Genomic DNA, 20,500 nt, shown 5'->3' on the forward strand with positions numbered 1-20,500 from the left:
ATGCGAGCTGGAGAAAACGGAACGGGATACTAATCCTGAACCAAATCCCCAGACAAGCACATGAGCAGTTTGACCAGGCGCATCACATAAACACAGGGTGGTGTAGCAATGCTGGAAAATTGGAAGACAAAATTGAAAAGTGAAGCACATGATTAAACAATGCAAAAATCGCCCCATATACAAAAAACATTCCAAGAAATATGCAAATGCAGGTATGTCATCTCTCTTTGCCATGGTAGAAAAGAGATTGGAATTCTTTTCAGACTTTTGTCGTGCTTCGTGGTCTTCCTGGAATTAAAAAAAAAATTTGTCCTTGCCTTCCGCCAACAGACACAGTCGAAGATAAGCGTATAAATAATAACGAGGTTGCTGCATGTAAAGTGCCTGGGTCTCAAACCTTCAAGAGCTTCCTTTTTTGTGGATTTTCTTTTTCCGAGAAACAGTAAACAGGATAGTAATAAAAAATGTAAAAAAAAAAAAATTGTAAAAAAATAGAGTTGACCGTTCAAAAAGATGTGCCTGGTGGGCTGCCCCAAAATCACGTCTAAACTTGGCTAGATCAGAGAATTTTGTTTTTTTTTCTTGCGCTTCTCTTGAGTGTCATCTCGTCATCCCTCATCGAATCGTAAGCCAATAAACCGCAGTATAGGATCAGGCCTCGTGATATAAGAGTCGTATGCTTCTTGCGGAAAAGCAATCTAACAAGTTTTGTCGTTGTCTTCATCTCCCATCAAAAAAATAATAACAAGTTGGCGTCTTTCTTTACTCCACAATGATCTCGACACCAGAGTTGGTCCGCAACTCATCACTGCCGTGCGATTGGTGTCCATTCTGTCGTCGAAATCCTGCGCCCTTGTCGGAAATAGGGCCTCGGGGTTGTCTAATTGGCATGCGCTCCTGTGACTGACCGTCAAATCCCACTCCCATGGATCGGTTACTACCAATGGGGCCAGCACTGGAAGGTTGGCTTTCCGGCTGCTCCCAAGAGAACATACCCCGCAATCTCCTCGGGCTCGAATTCTGCCCCGCAATCCCCGTTCCAAGCGACAGGCCGCCAAGGCTGTTCAACAGATTGTCATCCCGCTGCATACCCAGCGAAGAGCCCGATGGCGCGGGCGTCAGGGTCGGAGTGTTGGAGGCGCCGCTGGTGACACCGTCATACTGTTGGAGGCGGGCGCCGTTCGATTGCATTGCCGTGGGAAAGCTGGCGGAGGAAGGGACGGGCGACGGGGTGTACGAACGCAGATCGGCGAAGGATTTGGCGGCTCGGAGGTTCTGCGCATTTGTATAGTTACCAGGGGAGTCCAGAACGCCCAGGAAACCCGACGCCTGCCCACGGAGAGAGTTGTAGGGGCCCGGGGCTTCGTTGCGGGCTTCACTGAAGTCGATCGTCGCAGCGCGGTTCAGTGCGCGCCGACCCGAATCCGGAGGCTGGACCGCCGCAGGGATCGAGGTCATGGGCGGGCTCACATTGGTGCCGGGAGAGACCCGGAACACCTGCACCTGCCGCTGCTCTCCCGATCCCCGGGAGGCATGTCCCAGACCCATATTGTGGGCAAGAGTGTGCACCGTGCGACGCTGGACGGGGGTAAGGTTCGCGGGGAGAAGCAAGGAGTCGCGACCAACATCCTCCTTGAAAAGGAGAAGCTGCGAATAGTACTGAAGCGTCTGGGTGTCATTCAAGTCGACATCTGTAAAGAAAAGTCGGTTAGGAACACATCCATGTCGGCGAAAGGAACCAATCAGAGAGACGATAGCAGTAAGATCAAATCGTGACGGATAACGTTAAAAAGACACCAATCACTGGACAACCCAACTTACCTAGCTTTTGCCCACGCTGCGAGACGGGCGAGGGCGATGTCGCAGGGATGTGGGAAGCCAACGAAGACATGGAACTCTGGGTCTGGAGCTGGGAGCCAGCCATGGGGCGGTGCTGTTCCTCCAACTGCCCGCGACGTTCCCGCTTCTCCCGTTCGATGCGCTCGCGCTCCTGGAGGGGGAGCATCTTCTTGTACTCGACGCGCAACTTGCGTCCCTGGAGCTCGAAATGGTTGAGGACCTCAATCACAGTCGCCGTCTCCTCGGCCGACGTAAAGTTGGCAAAGGCCAGTCCCCGAAAGACACCGTTGTCAAAGTGGTAGTTGAACGCGTAGGGCAAGGGCAGGCTCAACTCCGTCATCAGCTGGACCAGCTGCTCCTTCTTGACCGCAAACGGGATATTCTTGATGACGATGGCGGTGGGAATCAGCTCATCGTCCACTTCCGACGCGCCAGTGGGTTCGGAACGAATCGCGCCGCCCTGGAGAGGGCCGGGACCGAGGTTGGAAAAGGGGCTCGGGATGCCCGGCTGCTGGTCGAGCCAAGTCTAGTGACAAACGTTAGCCTCACCATCCCCATCGACACTTCGTCGTCGCGCCACCCGATACTACTCACCGTGGGGAGAGCCGCCCGGCCCGTGCGAGAGGTTTTCAGGCTGGCGGAGGCCGACCGGATGCCGCCGAGCGACTGGGCATTGGCAAATCCATTCGGGTTCCAAGTTTGCGAGCCAGCCAGGTCATACGCATAAGAAGGATTCTGCAGCGACGGGTTCAGGCGTTCCAGGCGACCGGTGTCGTAGCGAGCCATGGGGTCCTCGTACAGGTTCACGGGCATGGGGCCGTACGCGTCGAACTGTCGCGACGGCTGGCGGTGGAGAGGCTGCTGATGACGCTGCGAGCCAGGCGAACGCGCAGCGGAGTTGTCGTGATACATATCCGGCGCTTGCTGATAGCTCATGGCGGGCGAAAAAGAAGAATTTCCACCAGATAGACGATTCAACCGAAGAATGTGGGCACGTAAAATCCAAATATATCCCTACACAACAGACCCGTTTCGATGAAATGCAAAATCGCCCAAACGGACTACTCCAGCATAAGAGCGATCGGGCAGGCGTCGAGCGGAATTGGGGGGCGATGTGCAAATGTGCGACCCACGAGGTCGGGGAAGGTGGATGAAACCGTGCGGGAATTCGACACGAAAATTGAGTTGGGCGCGGGTGACAAGGCGTTGTGGGTTCTGGCGGAGGGAACAATCAAACAAACAGGGCCGAAGACACCACGAGTATAATGGCACGACACAGAAAAAGAGAAGATTCAATAAACCGCTCAAAGGTGCGAAATTGACTGTCTCGTGATGCGTTGGGTCATCAATGACAGGGGTGTCCTGAGGCGTTAATGTTCAAAGAAACTTTTTTTTTCCTGAGCCTTTTCTCCCTTGGAACATCAAAAGAGAATATCGAAGGTGATCCGAGGATTGAAGGGGAGGGGTATGTTAAAGACAATAAAAAAAAATGAATATAAAAAAAGAACAGAGGAAGGAATATAAAAAAACAAATAAAAATAAAAGAAGAGAAAAAAGGGAAAAGAGAAGAGAAGGAGAAAAGGGGAAAAGAGTTGCCACTACCCGGTGATCAAGACGGAGATGTCTCAAGGCGTAATAGCCGGATTGATAGAGGACCCAGGTTTGGTGGTGAGGGAGGGGGGAAAGAAAGCACGGGGAAAGGGAAGGGAAAGGGAGAAAGAGAGAAAGGGAAGAAGAGAGAGGGAGAGAGAGAGAGAGGAAAGTGAGGGAAGAGAAACGGAGCCAACGCTAGTAGTCTAGGGAGACAGACAGATTGGGGGGGGGAAATGAAGAGTGGAGGGGAGAGAAGAGAAAGAGAGAAAGAGAGGGGGAAAGAAGAGACCGCTTAGTTCGTCCTGCGTTCTGCCCGTCCCGTGGATCCCCAACGCCAGAGCCCAGGAATGGATAGATCGTTTGATGGATGCCACTATCTGAAGGATGAGCGCTTTGAGAGAGATCGGTTGCAGCAAATAATATGCTTAATCCACAGGCAACAGATCAGAATATTCCAATTTCTTCAGACTGTTTCAACGGATTCCAATACAATACCACGTACAAGCCAGAAACCACGATTTAGTACGGATTGATACCCACCGGAACGGGTCAGTCTGAATCGTAAAGGGATTGACAGGGAGAATGAGGGGACAGAGATTGTCAAAGTAAAGACGCAGAAGGGATAAAGGTCAATAGGTAGATTGTAACAACGCAGGAACCAGATGACGATGAAGGGATTCCCGTAACAATCAGTCCAATACCGGTATAACTGGAGTAAGGACGGGGAAGATTTGGAATGTCCTTCTGGATTGCGTGTTTTATATGGATTCTTTTTCCCCTGTGGTTCCGTATTTTCTTCTCTCAGCTGTTGATCCAATGCTGTTCGGGTCTGTTGGATCGAAGGATGCTTTGATAGACAGAGTAGAGTCTCTACAGTAGGGGAACTTTATATAGTTACCGTTTCGCCCTGGTGTTCCTGAGCGAAACACCGTCGTCTCCTTTTTCTCCCACTGTCATGATTACGAAGCACTATTACCGTTGCTATTGCTATGATAATTGTCATCATTGCTTTCATCTCTTTTCTACACACTGGACTAGGAGAAATTCGGAAGTGGAAACACCTCAAATTATCATGGAGTTAGGTTGGTTGTGACAACCTGAGGCTTTGCCAAAAGGGGTAGATGCCGTTTGATTGGCCGACACCCCCAGGTAGGGAATATGAAAATCAACTCCCTCTAACTATCTCAGGCGAACTAACGTATGAGGATGAAAGATGAAAGACAAGATCAATAGAATCTGGGACGAATAGCAAATAAAAATAGAAAGTGAATAGGATAGGAAAGTTCTGCTCGAACGGGAATGCTTTTCAAACGCCTGTCTGCGGTTCTCCCCTTCCAATATCAGTATCTATCCGGTAAGCATGGTATTGTACCGAGTACTATCATTTCAACCGTGCATCTTCATAGCAGCCATGTCAATACCTACAGGTACTATGGGTAGGACGCAGTAAATTATCACTGCCATTCCTCAGTCCTCTAGACTTTACCCCTGGATCTCGAATGGTGTAGTCTTTTCAAACGTCTCTTTCCATTGGTCAAGACAGTCAAGGTCTTACACCACGGGTCTTGTTGATCTTATCTCGTCATTGTATCCATACCCTTCAGGTACGGATACAACGCCCTATATATCCCGTACTCCTACCCTGGACACGAACCTAGGTCAACGCTCGAGCACTCGAGTCCTCCCCTACCGGCTGTTTCATACTCATCTTAGAGTGTCTCTCCGTCCCTTACAAACCATTGAACCATTGAAACCAGACTCGTCGCACCCCGCTCCGGATCCTGCCCCTCTCTTTCAACTGGGACAGAACGGGGGATTGGCGTCCTTCCTGGGCCAATCCCTCCCTATTATGATTTAGACATTTGCTACGAAGTCAATCACACCAATGACCATGATGCTGCCTAGAGCATTTATAAACCAAAAATCAAATGAACAAGGAATAATGAAATAATGAGAATAAAAAAAAAGGCCCATAAATCCTCCTATCACCGTCAATACAATAAATTACCATGCTCCATCTTCTTCTAGCTACGGCACTTCGGCATCATTGCCAGATTACCTACTGCCTACTGGAGAATGATCCGACACAATCAACCCCATTACTACCTAGGACCTTTGCAGAGTGAAATTCAATCTAACCCAGGTCAACAAGCACCCCCAAAGGCTCATCCTATTCAACACACCTCCAACGTCATCTATTTTCCCACCGACAGCAACCATCTACTAGAGTGTGGGCTAAACGGGGGTAAAGGAGGGTCTGTCTCGTCGTCAAGTGGGTATAGTTATTTAAAATCGTCAACTTCCTGGCTCAACTTCCCTTTTGAACAGGAGAGAGCTCCCACTGCAATAAAAGGCGTCCCCACACGCTGCTTCTCCCTTTTAGGTAGGATTCTAGTTATTCTACCTATCCACCTCCCAATGGTATGACTCGACTCAGGGCCACTAATATCGCTGTTGGCTTGTTGGTCGGCCCGAAGGTAAGGTCGATCCGTTGGCCCCGCTGGATGGGAAGTTAATTCATGGAATTAACAGCTTGGTGGGTTGGACAGAGTGCATTTCCAGTGTTATTCTCAGGTACAGATACCTGAGGTCGGACAATATTAATGCTGGAGTTCGTTGGCTGAAACAGTCAGGGGAGTTCAAAGGCGTTTCTGTCTGGTTATTCTAGGCAATACTAAGCTATGGACTCTATAATAACGGCGAGACAATCAAATGCCAGACTGGGAAAGGCTGATATATCACACCTGCTATGACTGTCGTCACGCGGCAATCTCCTCATCCCTATCAATCTGAGACGCAAATACCAGATACCCCCTGAGTCTTTCCTACTACGAGGTAGCTCCAGATGGGGTTTTTATAACTTCGACTTGGCTCTGCTCCATTTTATTTGCCAGCCCCCCCTTTACCATTGCTTTGGTGATTGGTATTACTCAGATAGCTCGTTCCCAAGCTGGTGGGCAGCGATGAATAAACCGATGAGTAGACAGCTACGAGCTACCCCTGAAGCTCCCAATTAACTGCGGCTCGGAAACAAGTCCATATCCCCGAGCGAATAACAATCAGACACCGTCTTTCTTCGACTATTCTAAACTCGTCAAGAGGATCCGCTCTGGTTGCCCCCCAATTCATAACCGGACTTGGGGCTATGGGGGGAGTGGGATGGGCTAAGTATGTAGTGGCGGTTTAGAATTAACACCGAAGCTAGAAGCCACTAGAGCGTCGCCAGAACCTGTTCGATGGAGACGTCAGATTCTTACCATTGCGTTTCGATAATTCCAAAAAAAAAGACAGCGGGTCCTATGAGCTCGACTCACTTACTGTATGTAATTTACCAGGTAGACTAGTCTCAGTCTGTAGTACTTTCTTACAGGAGTCGGTCGATCTTCCTTCTGACCGACTGGGAAGCGTTGGCGGCGCAGGACCGACATGTCACCTGTGGCTCGCACTCCCAATTGCATCGTTGAGACACGGAACGTCATGTAAGCCGTGTACCAAGTCTAGAGCTACCTTCAGCTCTACAAAGTACTTGCAGTTAAACGGACAGCTGGAAGCGTTGGCGTCTGCGTCCGGCGTGGTGGCGCGGGTGGTGGCTCGGGGAAGCACATCAATCAAGCTGATCCCGGCACCAACGACTAGCTCCCCTCCCCTCCCCTCTTCCCCAAAAAAAGTGTCTCATAGAACATTCTTAGTCTATTCCCACGATACAGCACTACTCCGTAGTCCGTACTAATCGAGGATATTCGGCGGGCGATTAGCACTATGGAATGCGCGGAATGAACTAAAAGAAAGCTTCCCCTGACCGCTGATTGGCAGCAGGAAAAGGGGGAAATATCACGTAACGTGATCCGATATCCGTTGTCTTGGGGCTCGCAAGAGCGACAAGGTTTCAGGTCTGCCGAGGTTTCCGTCTCCGTCTCCGTCTCCGACAATCCATCCATGCATGAGCGTGTTCCCGTTCTTGATGTCTGGCTGCATGGCTGCGTTGAGAATCACGGCTCCGGCTCCCAATCCACTTTGTCGGGTTGTTCGGATCGACACATCTGATCGGCTGGACTGTTCTGTCTGTCCCTTGACAAACTGAGTGATATCTCTTTTTTTAATCGTCTGGTGAGATATCGTTGGTAGTATTCGTACTTCGTACTCGATACATACTACTAGTATACGGAGTAGTGAGCAAGCGACCATTCTTTTCTTTTTCAGACCTCAACTAGCCGAGAAAGAAGAACGAATCAGTAAACTAAACCACTCATCCAAACACGAACAACACGAAGGTAGTGTATCCTAAGCGGTGGCAAAGAGCGCACGACACGATATATCTGATGATGATGGCTTTTTCTTACCTTACCTTAGATGATGATGCCCTCCCTATCGGATAGCCCTCTGCTCGGCAGTCTGCAGTCTTCTCGCCCCGCTGCATATCGAATCTGCTCTGTAAACACATCCTACTGAGTCTGACATGTACAAAGACCAATCTGATCAGTGATATATCTATAAGAGCCAGTAAGCGATCCCATCGCTGAGCCCAGACTCATAATAAATCTATCTTTGGCCTTTTTTTGATTTGAATTTTTTTTGGAAAAATACATGCATGCAACCCGCCAGCCCTCCACACAGACCACATCATACATACTACCATTGCTAGTCGTCGCCACACGAAACTACAATGAAAGAATAGAACCAAAAAAAAGTAAAAAAGGTCAAACCGAAAACAAAGAAGAAAGAAACCTAGTCACTGTATATATGCATCATCTTCGAGGCGATGCACGCCACCAAAAAGCAAATAATACCCACTTAAAGCCGGACGGAACCAAGGATGGATGCGATCGGGGACAAACCATGCCCCCTCCTCCCAAGCCAGACCCAGATTTACAGTAGATTCGCTCGGGATGGCCCGTTGAACCAGATAAAAATGGGTGTTCTTGTCACGTCGGTTACCGGTTTTGGCGGGATGGCGCTGGATAGGCTGCTAGGCGGGAATAACGTGTATTATCAATCAATCAATCATGCTGCGCCTTTGGTCTGGAAAACGAATTAAAAAAAAAAATCAAAAAGAGAAATGGAAGACTTGCCTGACTCGCCCAAGACACGAGAACTGACTGGTTAACTGCCTGGTTAACTGGGAGGTCCTGTGGGACTGGCCTTGTCTGGTTCGGTCTATGCAAGGGCATGAGGTATCTGATCTCCGAAGGGGTGCTGCATTTTGGATTTGATTGCGTGGATTGTCGTTGCCAATGAGTGATTTGGGCTTGTCATCGGGATTGGGTGGTTTTGAGGTTCGATGGCATTCGGTGTGTTTAGAGTTGAGGTTGAAGGTGCTGGTTTATGATCAATTTTTGAGCATATATAATGGCTGTTACTTGAGAAAGCGTCCTGGCTGATGTTTTTACCGAATTTAATCTCGAATCTATCTCTAAAGGCTATATCGAAAAAGTTATATCTATTGTATCGGAAGATATCCGATAGTTCCACTGTTAGACATGCAATTTTATATTGGCTTTGCAATGCTGCAGTACACTGTGGTGACGTGGAAGAATGTCTGATGGGCTGGTGAGATACGTAGCTATATTGATGACAGTCGAGACATCCTCAAGTCGCAGTGTCGCCACGACTTGATCCTTTCTGTCTGCACTTATCTCCTTCCAACCCACCTCTTACCTACTACTTGGTAATCACCCAACATACGTGTCCCAGAAGTACACGATCTACAACCAGCACACCGGGCTACACACTATGTATACGTATACAATGATAGCATCTAACCCTCCACCCAATATCAGAGTTAGCCATTCTTACGACGACGTCAGTCCCACGAGACAAACGGGGCACCTGTCCCAAAATTCACCGCTACACGCGTCTGGATTGCTGGACTTTATCGTCATCGAGGCAAGGGGGCGAGATTGCGAGTCTGGAATGCGCAGTCTGCGTCTGCCCCTTGGTCTGGACCTGGACTTTGACTATGGGGAGTATGAGCGGTGCCTGGGTCGTTCTACTGGGTGGAATATCTTGAATGGGCTGATTGTGCGAGTTTATATGATTCTGTTGGCACTTCTGGCCCAGTAGGGATACTATAGTATGGACTTGTTTGACATGTTTATACCTACTGTTACACAGTACTCTGATTGATGGCTGTCATCTCAAATGCACAAGATAAACGAAAAAGGTAGGCTAAATCAATTGCCAACTAAATACAAAGAGTGACGAAATCAAGGTACACATGTCTCGTAACCATCAGACATCAAAGAGTGCATTTGGGTATACAAGCCACAAACATTCCCAGGCTCCAACTCATCAGCACGATCCACCCCCACAGAGTATCGTTGTGTATGTCGACACCCCTTACAGATAAGCAAGGAACCCCAGACCAGCGACAGCAGCAGCGGCAGCAGCCTTGGGGGCCACGGTGCCTGGAGCTGAGTTATCGGTCGATCGAGCCTGCTGGGCAGATGCAGTGTCACTGGTAGAATCCGCTGCCGAACCGGTCGGGGTGGTCGTGGTGTCGGACGCACTGCCGCTGCTGGAGGCAGAGTCGGCGGCCTTGGTGGCAGCGGCGGAGTTATACGTGGTGGTCTTGAGGTTGCACTGGGTCAGGATATCGTAGGCATCTTAGTACAGTGGTTAGTAGTCTTTTCCGGTTGTGTAAGAGGAAACATTAGAGACATGACCAACCATTGTCATGAGGATCTTTGTCGTCATGGTCATCGTCATACTCATCATCAGTGTCCCAGTCATCGTCGTCGTCGTCGTCGCGATCCTTGCGATTGGTGTCGCGGTTTTTGCGGTCACTGCGGTATTGCGCGATGCAGGCCTCGCAGATGGGAACCAGTTTGTTGGTCTTGTTCCAGTCGCAGATACAGTTCATCTCAGCGCGGTCGTTGTCGTGGTGTACGTTGTCGCATGTGCGCGCGATACCGACGACGGGACCGCAGACGTGCCAGCACCGGTTGGGGACGTCGTCTCTCTCGAGCTCGGCGCCCGCGACGACGTTGCTCATGAGCATGAGGCCAGAGAGAGCGAGCAGTTGTTGGGTGCGCATGATGGCGGATGAGTAGTTTGGCGAATGTTTGTTCAAATTATTAGTAGAAGTATAGTGATAGTGTGATGTAGTAAGCTTGTGAGAGGATAAAGATGATGAACCTGATCAGAGGGCAACTAGCCAGTATTTATATCTGCGATGTGGTGATGATACACGCTCGATAATTGCTTTTTGCCGAAGCTAGTGTCTGCCTTCTTCACAAAGAAATGAATTGCCTTCTGGATCCCCAAATATCTCACAGACCTGTCTGACAAGTATTACTATAGAGATCTACAACGACTGAACGCTGGTAAGCCCTTCCGAGATCCCCACGCCAAGGGTCGCAAACCCAAACAGCCAATTCTGTGCAACGCCGATCCACAAGGGATAGTGCCAATCTCTGACCAGCGAATGGAGCTGCCTGGCGCAGTGGGTGGTCAATGACGACCGCTTGTTGTGTCGACTTGCATACCAGCTGATTGTCTATTGGACCACAAGTCTGTCTGCGGGGATTGCCCGACTCTTCAGTCGTTGTTCACTGCCACAATTCAATGACTTCTGAAATTGATCGCCCATTAGAGGTGGTTATTTTTGTTGACATTTCGATGCTTTATCTCAACCCCAGCTCTCCGCGAGATCTTCCCCGTGTTTGATGATGTCACTGTCTAATAATCTGGAGTAGATGCATCCGCCCTTGCTCAATTGAACTTAATTTATTTGGACCTACTTCTCAAGTGAGTGATAAGTGAGATCTTGTCTAAGGGTACACACAAATATCTTTACCCGGAATTACTACTTCGAAGCCCGGGGAGCTGAGTTGTGGACCGTCGGGTTAAGATTTGGCAGGTAGTTACCAACTAGGCAAGTCACTAACTGAAATGATCCTTGGATCAGTAGTTGCCGAAATCTTGCACAGCCTCACCGTCGGCAGAAGATATTTAGACCGTTCGGCTCCCCCCTCCAGTCGTGAACGAGGAAAACCTGCTGCCTACACAGTTTTCGGGGATGGACGTGGCTAGTTTACCTAATGATCCATTGTTATCGGAAGCGGTCTTGGTCTACGGTTCCGAGATTGTCGCGCTGTAGTTTTTAAAATAGAAACTCGCTGGATCTTGTTTCTATATTTGACGGGGATTGACAGGCGCAACGGTGATTGAGGCATTAATGGCCTGACATACTTTGTGAAGTTAACGCAGAGGCCATTTTAGGCAATGGCTGCTATCAAACCAAAACTTCAGGTAATCCCTGGATATTCGCTGGAGTCCCCAACACCACTACGTAGCAGGTGAAAGTCTTACGTTTCAAGAATAAATGAACCTTGCCATTTAGATGGGTATTTTGCTATCTGATCACTGCATTTGAAACTATTCATTATAGGTAAGCGGGATTTCCCGGAAACATTGGCAGTAAGATACCAGGTGATCATCAGATATGCCATCATCGTCTATGACAGCCCAAAAGTTGATATCTGGATCCCGGGGGAAGGGCAAGATAAGTGATACAAAGAGAATGAATGACTTCATCTTACCTGTGACTTGTTTTATCTCAAGCATTACCAATATATCCAAGTGTCTTCCAAGCACACCAGGATATAATCCACATATGACAAGGACTGTGGGTGACATCAAGATGATGTATTAATTGTATCGGCGATGACAGGGGATGCTTGTCAAATCTTGGTCCACGGGACACTATGCTGGGGATATGAAAGAGTGAACTCCAAGTCAGGAAATATGCGTTGACTCATACAGGATACTAACTTACCTAGTGACTACTCAACCTAGCGCTGGCACGATGGAAAATCCTACATTCTTGTTGTCCAAGGCAGTCACTTGAAGCATAAAGTGATGCGAAGGCTGGTCTACCTACCCTGTTTGGTATGCGCTGTCCGAGTCCATACAAGTGATATGTCCTGTTTTTAGCTTAAGGGCGCAGTGCGCTATCTTCCGCTCTGGCCGATATATGGCTTATATCTAGTCGTTACCATCGAAGATTGAGCCTGCTCTAGATAGAGCAATCGAGCTTCACCTTTGCACCATTAGTTATCCACTTGACACGTAGTTGGCCTAGAGAGCAAAGTGGAAGAAAGAGACGGAGTGTGCTTCGCTATGTCTGGTGGGTTGATAGTGCCTTCTTAACATGTGGCAGACACTTCGGTAGGTATTAATAGTAAGTTAGGCGCTTGTCGCTCTTCTCTGATGTTAAGTTCGTTCTGTATCCATAGTTAGAATGCTGGGGCAAAGATAACCCATTAACATGCAGAGTCCACTATCAAAACGTTATCCATTACGCTGAATTTATAGTTCGACCATCTAGTAATGTAAGTATTCCATTAGGCTTCTATGCAACACTGCCCATCGTAAACCCGCTTCGCGAAGTGTCGTCACCCTCTTCTACCATGAAGCTCGAAGCGCCCGTATAGTGCGCCTGTCCTTCAACCTGGACAACAACGCCCTTCATATTTCCACTCATCGGTCCCTGGATCTCAACCTCCTCCACGATCTCAGCACTGAACGCTCCCGTACCAAAATAATTAGACACAAGCGAATTATAAGCCCAGCGTTGTCCAGTACCGCGCAGGCCCTTTGCATGCGCCAGTGCCATCCTCGCCGAGACACACGATCCCGTAGGCGATCGATCGATTTGGTTGCCAGCGAAGTAACAGAGGCCCGTCTCACTCCCTAAGACGTCCTCTGGTTTGAACCCCACAGCGTGATCCTCTACCATGACAGAGTACAGAAATGAGAGTCGTGAATCATCAGGATGCTGAATGGCCGATACGATCTCGGGCCGAATTTTGAGATAAGGGATGAGCTTCTGCATGCACGTTGTAAAAGCATCCAGATCGACATCGCGGAGTCCCGCAAACCCGAGTTCTGAGGCGGAGACAATAGCGTAGAATGCTCCACCATAGCTGACATCCAGCAAAATCGACCCCTTCGCCCCGAGCTGCGGCCAACGCACCCCCGGTGGCACTGGAACCTCCACCTGCAAGGCCGTGGCGAAGGACGGAGTCGAGAGAAACGCCACAGGGCGAGCAGGATCGGACTTGTTCCCGTCTGCCGTAGTCGGCACCGTAACCCGAACCAGACCACAAGGCGCGTGGATGTTGACCGCGACAGTCTGCGTGCGGGGATCGAATCGCAGCTGGTTCCGCCGTGGAAATACGCTGCGGTCATGCGTGTCGACAAGAAATCGCCCCAAGGCTATAGTTGCGTGCCCGCACATCGTCGAGTAGCCCTCGTTGTGGGTGAATAGCACCCCGATGTCTGCCGTTCCGTCAAGCACCAACTCTGTCTCCGGTCGGATGATCGCCCCGTACATGCCGTCGTGACCGCGCGGCTCGAGCATCAGGCGTTTCCGGATGTCGTCATGGTGTTGTTTGGCTTGGTCGCGTTGCGAGAGAAGCGTGCCTGTGAAGCTGGGGAACCCCGCGTAGATGATGCGGGTGGGTTCGCCTGTTGTGTGCATGTCGATGCAGTGGATGGTCTGGAGACCTTGTGTGGTTTTGAGGGATTCGGCGATGTCCATTGTGAATAATGTTTACGACGGTTGGTAGATTGTGTATTGTTATCGAAGTTTATCTGTTGGTGGCTTTTGGGAAGGTGAAGAAATGTGTTATATACTCGGGCATGAAGTATCCCGTTCGGTTGATGATGCCGATGTATCGGGTTGTTGTCCGAGCCTGGGTGTTTAGGACCCATTCTGTATATTCTGTATACAAGGGTATTGTACAACAACCCTGTGGAATGCAAGTTGAATACGTTGTGAACAAGGAAAGACAGGAAGCTATTATGTGTAAATCCCAATGGCTGTCCAAACTAGGTACATCTGACATATGCCCCGTTCGGGTACTGTAGGGTTGAGCTTGTCTAGTCATAGCTAGAGTTTGGTGTAGATTTCAATAAACCCAATAGATCAGGCAGTAATTTCTGAATTTGGAAATCATATGTTCTACATTCTGACTTGAATTGATCAACATGTTCTTGCCACTGTATCATATCACACTACTAGTATATATAGTTCCATCCAACAGTAGTCATAATAATTCACCACCAAAGTGGATGGATGTCACACAAGATGACTATTATATTCTGATGATATCCAGGTAGTCAGGATGACCTTCACTCTATGCATTCACTTGACAGGACACTAGTTGAAGGTAAAACAGTGAATACCACCCCCTTGGGTCAGATATAAAAACAGCAGCCAACCCTCCCCCTTCCTCTCCCTTTTCACCGCCTTCTCACCTCGCGTGTCCCCGATAGGTCTCCGTCTCCGCCACTCCTCCCGCATCTCACTAGTATTTACAGCATTGCATCAGTCATCATCCCTAAACCGCTTTGTTTGGCCCGACTCTCCGTCCAAGCCAACTGGAACTCTCCATTACAATCCAATCTCTGTCACAGTTTCTTGTCATCTAAGACTTGCCTTTCATTCCAGTTTTTCAGACATTAACACGTCACCCAAATTTTCCTTGTCTACTTGACCTCCGTCCTTGCGTGATCTGCATTGACTCTGGATAAACTGGACCACCGCCTGCATCCTTCTCTGGATGATACTACCAAGGTCCCCTGCAACGCGGCTGTGGAACCTCAGAGTTCTCTTGAATTGCTCAGCTTCTAGCTCGATTACTCGGTCAGGGGCGCGTGTGGCGGTTGCCTCTTTCTCTTCGTCGGCTTCACCCGGGTTGTCCTCACATTCTCGTCGGCTGTTCAGTTCGCCGCGCGATCACCATTCCCTTCCTTCAATTCCCCGTGCCTCATTTTCCACCGGACCCATCACCATGGGCTCAATCCAACGTATCACCGAGCAGCTGGAGAAGCCCGAACTCGATGACCGCTCCTATCGCGTCATCCGCTTACCGAATCAACTCGAAGCCCTCCTGGTCCATGACCCCGACACAGACAAGGCCAGCGCGGCCGTCAACGTGAATGTGGGAAATTTTTCAGACCCCGACGATCTGAGTGGTGTGGCGCATGCGGTAGAACACTTGCTTTTCATGGGAACACAAAAGGTATGCCGCCCTCGAATCATGGGCCTTGGACCCCTCTCCCCCCCTTGGGCGACACATGTCAGACTACTAACTGCCGTGCCTTGGACTGTAGTATCCCAAAGAAAACGCGTACAACCAGTTCCTCGCTTCGAACTCCGGTTCCTCCAACGCATACACAGCCGCCACAGAGACAAATTATTTCTTCGAGGTATCGGCCACCGCGCCGACGGAGGGGGCCTCCAACGGCAGCTCAACTGAGAACGGTGACACCGAAGGCACAGCCGCGAATGCAGAGTTGCCGGTAAATGGATCGTCTTCTAGTTACCCGACCTCGGCCCTATATGGCGCTCTGGATCGCTTCTCTCAGTTCTTTGTGTCACCTCTTTTCCTGGAGTCGACCCTAGACCGCGAACTGAGAGCGGTAGATTCAGAGAATAAAAAGAACCTTCAGAGCGACCTGTGGCGCTTAATGCAGCTGAACAAGTCCCTTTCGAATCCCGCACATCCCTACCATCATTTCTCCACCGGCAATCTGCAGACGCTCAAGGAAGAACCGCAGAAGCGGGGGCTTGATGTTCGGAGTGAGTTCATTAAATTTTACGAGAAGCACTACTCATCGAACCGGATGAAGGTCGTGGTTCTGGGCCGCGAATCGCTGGACGAGATGGAGCAGTGGGTGAGCGATCTGTTTTCTCGAGTGCAGAACAAGAGTCTTCCGCAGAATCGCTGGGATGATGTCCAGCCATGGACGCAGGACGACATGTGCAAGCAGATTTTTGCCAAGCCGGTTATGGACTCGCGATCAGTCGATATCTACTTTCCATTCCTGGACGAGGAGTTTCTGTACGAGTCCCAGCCGAGCCGGTACATCAGTCACCTGATTGGCCACGAGGGACCCGGCAGTATTCTGGCCTATGTTAAGGCAAAGGGTTGGGCAAATGGTCTGTCGGCCGGTGTTATGCCCGTCTGCCCTGGAGCTGCATTTTTTACAGTCTCTCTTCGGTTGACCCGGGAGGGATTGCGGCAGTATCGAGAGGTGGTGAAGGTGGTGTTCCAGTACATCGCAATGATCAAGGAACGGGAGCCCGAGCAGTGGATCTTTGATGAGATGAAGAACCTTGCCGAGGTAGAGTTCCGCTTCAAGCAGAAATCGCCCGCTAGTCGGTTCACCAGCCGCCTGAGCAGTGTGATGCAAAAGCCTCTCCCCAGAGGTTGGCTGCTGAGTGGCTCAATCATGAGGAAGTACGACCCGGAGCTTATCAAGAAAGCCCTGTCATATTTCAGGGCCGACAACTTCCGGATGACCATCGTAGCCCAGGACTACCCGGGAGACTGGGACTCCAAGGAGAAGTGGTATGGGACCGACTACAAGGTTGAGAAGATCCCCCAGGACTTCATGGCCGAAATCCACGAAGCATTGGCTACGTCCCCAGAGTCTAGACTTCCCGATCTGCATATGCCGCATAAGAACGAGTTTGTTCCCACCAGGCTCTCGGTGGAGCGCAAGGAGGTGCAAGAGCCGGCCAAGACCCCGAAGCTCATCCGCCACGATGACCATGTGCGGCTGTGGTTCAAGAAGGACGACCGCTTCTGGGTTCCAAAGGCTACCGTTCATGTCACGCTCCGAAACCCCTTGGTGTGGGCTACTCCGGCGAATCTCGTCAAGTCTAAATTCTACTGTGAGCTGGTGCGGGATGCTCTGGTTGAATACTCCTACGATGCCGAATTAGCCGGCCTCGAATACCACCTGTCTGCCAGCATTTTCGGACTCGATATATCCGTCGGTGGATACAATGACAAGATGGCCGTGCTTTTGGACAAGGTGCTCACGAGCATGCGTGACCTGGTTGTTAACCCGGACAGATTCAATGTCATCAAGGAGCGCCTGTCTCGTTCTTACAAGAACTCCGAGTACCAGCAGCCATTCTACCAAGTCGGCGACTTCACACGGTATCTGACCGCAGAGAAAGCTTGGACCAACGAGCAATATGCTGCTGAGCTGGAGCACATCGAACCCGAGGACATCTCGTGCTTCTTCCCTCAAATTCTCCGTCAGAACCACATCGAGGTGCTGGCGCATGGGAACCTGTACAAGGAGGATGTACTTCGTATGACCGACTCCATCGAAAAGATCCTTCAGAGCCGCCCCTTGCCCCAGTCCCAATGGAACTTGCGACGCAACATGGTTATCCCTCCGGGATCGGACTATGTCTACGAGCGCACCCTCAAGGATCCCGACAATGTCAACCATTGCATCGAGTACTATCTCTCCATCGGTGACATGACCGACGACGTTCTCCGCGCGAAGCTGTTGCTGTTTGCCCAGATGACCGATGAGCCCGCCTTCGACCAGCTTCGCAGCAAGGAGCAGCTTGGATACGTTGTGTGGAGCGGTGCCCGCTATGCGGCGACGGCCATTGGCTATCGCGTTATCATTCAAAGCGAGCGCACAGCCGCCTATCTGGAATCTCGGATTAACAACTTTTTACGTGGTTTTGGAAGGAAGTTAGAGGACATGTCGGAAGACGAGTTTGAAGGCTACAAACGCAGTCTTATCAACAAGCGGTTGGAGAAGCTGAAGAACCTGAGTTCCGAGACTTCCCGCTTTTGGAACCATATTGGCTCGGAGTACTTTGACTTTGTGCAGAACGAAAATGACGCTGCCAATGTCCGCGTTCTGACCAAGTCGGACCTTATTGAGTTCTACAGGCAGTACGCGGATCCCGCGTCCCCCACACGGGCTAAGCTCGCGATCCATCTGAACGCCCAGGGTGGCACGAAGGCCAGCCCCCAGGAGAAGAAGGCCAAGTTGGTTTCGCTGCTGGGCAGTCAGCTGGAGGTCGACGGCTTTGCGGTGGACACGGATCGTTTAAGCGCTGCGTTTGCTGGTCTCGACATCTCGACCGGTGACGAGAACGCAGTCCTGGATACATTCAGGGCTTTCCTCATTGGCGAGATGAGCCTGTCGGAGCAACAAGTCAACCTGGTGATGGCACAGACGGAACGCAACCTGGGCTTCCATCTCAAGCAACTCGGACTCGTGTCCAAGAACGAGAATGAGAATACCAACTCGACGGCAGCGGCCAATGGTTCTAAGCAGGGCAAGGGCCCGACTTACATTACCAACGTCCCCGAATTCAAGGCCCGCTTGGCTGTCAGCGCGGGTCCCAGCCCTGCTACGGACCTCACCGAGTATGAAGATTTTGATGCGAAACTTTAGATAGACATATTTTTTGCTGCATGTTGCAACGATAATCCTTAATGGGTCCATTTTAATGTTGTTTTCGGTGTTGTGACTTGGGAATGGGTGTGGGTGATGGGGGTGGGGCATTCGGATCATGGTGCCACGAGCTCAAGTAGATTCGATCTTTAAACACCGTGTAGAAGTAGAATACCAAATTTCATTACTAGAATACTGGACAGATGGCCTTTTATTATGTCGTAAGTCGTGCGCTGCAAGTATGTACTACTTCTTACCTATATAGAGCTGTACACACCTCGGGGCGGCTGAATGTTTTCGCGACCGCGCAGCAACACCTCTAGCTCCGTCCATGCTCCGCTCCGTACTATCTCCAACCCGCCGCATCGCAGTGACAACAAAGCCCACTGTGGCTCAACTCACCTAGTTATTTCCTGTCCCTCCTGCAACAGTACCGGTCATTCCACCATATTATATCAAAGCACTGCCGAGATGTCAACGGCCACCGAAACAGCGATGCAGAGCTCTCACCCGTAAGTCACCCCAGAGGATGACCTGACCCCAGCCTCCCGCACAGAAGCCTACAAGAGGAGCTTGTCCTCCCGTGGAGCTATCGTATCACATCTCCTCATTCGCGCCATACTAAAGCGATACTCGAGTAGCCCCATCACCCCGAAGACCTTCTCCGCACAACAACCAGAGACGATCCGCCTCTACCCTCTGTCCAACTACACATTCGGCACCAAGGAAACACAACCAGAGGAAGACCCATCGGTCCTGGCGCGACTCAAGCGGTTGGAAGAACATTATGACACCCACGGCATGAGACGGACCTGCGAGGGCGTGCTGGTCTGCCACGAACACAACCACCCGCATGTGCTGATGCTGCAGATCGCGAATGCCTTTTTCAAGCTGTATGTTCAGATTTACACAATCCTATAGCATATGGGATGTATGCTAATGGTGCAATGATTTATAGACCCGGTGACTACCTCAACTTTGAGGACGAGGAAATCGACGGCTTCAAGAAGCGGCTGAATGAGCGTCTCGCGCCCGTTGGGTCGCAGTTCTCGGGCGAAGGCGTCAACGAGGATTGGGAGATCGGTGACACCCTGGCGCAGTGGTGGCGGCCGAATTTCGAGACCTTCATGTACCCGTTTCTGCCTGGGCACGTTACCCGGCCGAAGGAGTGCAAGAAGCTTTATTTCATCCAGTTGCCCAAGAAAAGTATGTCTCTTTTCCTACTCTGCGTCTATGTCATTCATGTGTGGGGTCTAATTAATTCCGCAGAGGTCCTCTCCGTCCCCAAGAACATGAAACTCCTCGCCGTCCCGTTGTTCGAGCTATACGACAACACCGCCCGCTATGGACCCCAGCTCTCCGCCATCCCGCATCTCCTCTCGCGCTACAATTTCGAGTTCGTCGACGAGAACGACAACGTCGTTGCCGCGACCCCTGGGACGCCGTTGTCTGATAGCGAGCATCCGAAGACCAAGGTGCTTGCTGGACAGAGCGATAGCCAGGATGAAGGCATGGCGGATTATAACGCTGATGGGCAGGAGACCGGAGACCAGACTGCGCAGTGAGATTACTCATGCGACTGGCGGCTTGAAAATCTGTCTTCTCTCAATGTGCTTGTTTGTTTGTTTGTTTGTTTTTTTCTTAGGCCGGCGTTTCCAGGAGCGACTTGTCTATCTTGGTGTATCTTCTAGAGGATGGTGATCTTCGTGAAATCCAGCGAATTATACGGGAGTATTGAATATTTTCTTCATGGGGAGGGTAGAGACCCTGTAGGACGTTGCAGGGTAGGCCCAGCGAAGCTATCAAATGGATTTCCCAAGTAAAAACAGGGTGCCATCCA

The 20,500-nt window shown here is 50.4% G+C and overlaps 4 protein-coding genes across 4 annotated transcripts; 2 read left to right on the top strand and 2 right to left on the bottom strand.

The window, feature by feature from the left end:
• Positions 1–762: 762 nt before the first annotated feature.
• BDW47DRAFT_119740 (putative R3H domain protein) lies at positions 763–2,775 on the bottom strand (the record flags this gene model as incomplete). The annotated part of the gene is made up of 3 exons (XM_024815392.1): positions 763–1,691; positions 1,822–2,365; positions 2,434–2,775. 3 exons carry the CDS (start codon positions 2,773–2,775, stop codon positions 763–765), a joined length of 1,815 nt encoding a protein of 604 aa, XP_024669184.1.
• Positions 2,776–12,784: 10,009 nt separating this feature from the next.
• Positions 12,785–14,002, bottom strand: BDW47DRAFT_133776 (putative proline racemase; the record flags this gene model as incomplete). The annotated part of the gene is made up of 1 exon (XM_024817926.1): positions 12,785–14,002. The coding sequence occupies exon 1, from the start codon at positions 13,973–13,975 to the stop codon at positions 12,785–12,787; it is 1,191 nt and encodes a 396-aa protein (XP_024669185.1). The 5' UTR covers positions 13,976–14,002.
• A 1,228-nt stretch (positions 14,003–15,230) lies between these two features.
• BDW47DRAFT_128375 (a-pheromone processing metallopeptidase Ste23) lies at positions 15,231–18,660 on the top strand (the record flags this gene model as incomplete). Its single annotated transcript, XM_024816842.1, has 2 exons — positions 15,231–15,461; positions 15,553–18,660. The coding sequence occupies 2 exons, from the start codon at positions 15,231–15,233 to the stop codon at positions 18,658–18,660; spliced, it is 3,339 nt and encodes a 1,112-aa protein (XP_024669186.1).
• Positions 18,661–19,042: 382 nt separating this feature from the next.
• BDW47DRAFT_110853 (cleavage and polyadenylation specificity factor subunit 5) lies at positions 19,043–20,354 on the top strand. The gene is made up of 4 exons (XM_024813813.1): positions 19,043–19,172; positions 19,302–19,553; positions 19,619–19,866; positions 19,930–20,354. The coding sequence occupies exons 1-4, from the start codon at positions 19,132–19,134 to the stop codon at positions 20,223–20,225; spliced, it is 837 nt and encodes a 278-aa protein (XP_024669187.1). The 5' UTR covers positions 19,043–19,131; the 3' UTR covers positions 20,226–20,354.
• Positions 20,355–20,500: the final 146 nt, after the last annotated feature.

Source organism: Aspergillus candidus (genome assembly GCF_002847045.1).
Source record: "Aspergillus candidus strain CBS 102.13 unplaced genomic scaffold BDW47scaffold_50, whole genome shotgun sequence".
Lineage (NCBI taxonomy): Eukaryota > Fungi > Ascomycota > Eurotiomycetes > Eurotiales > Aspergillaceae > Aspergillus > Aspergillus candidus.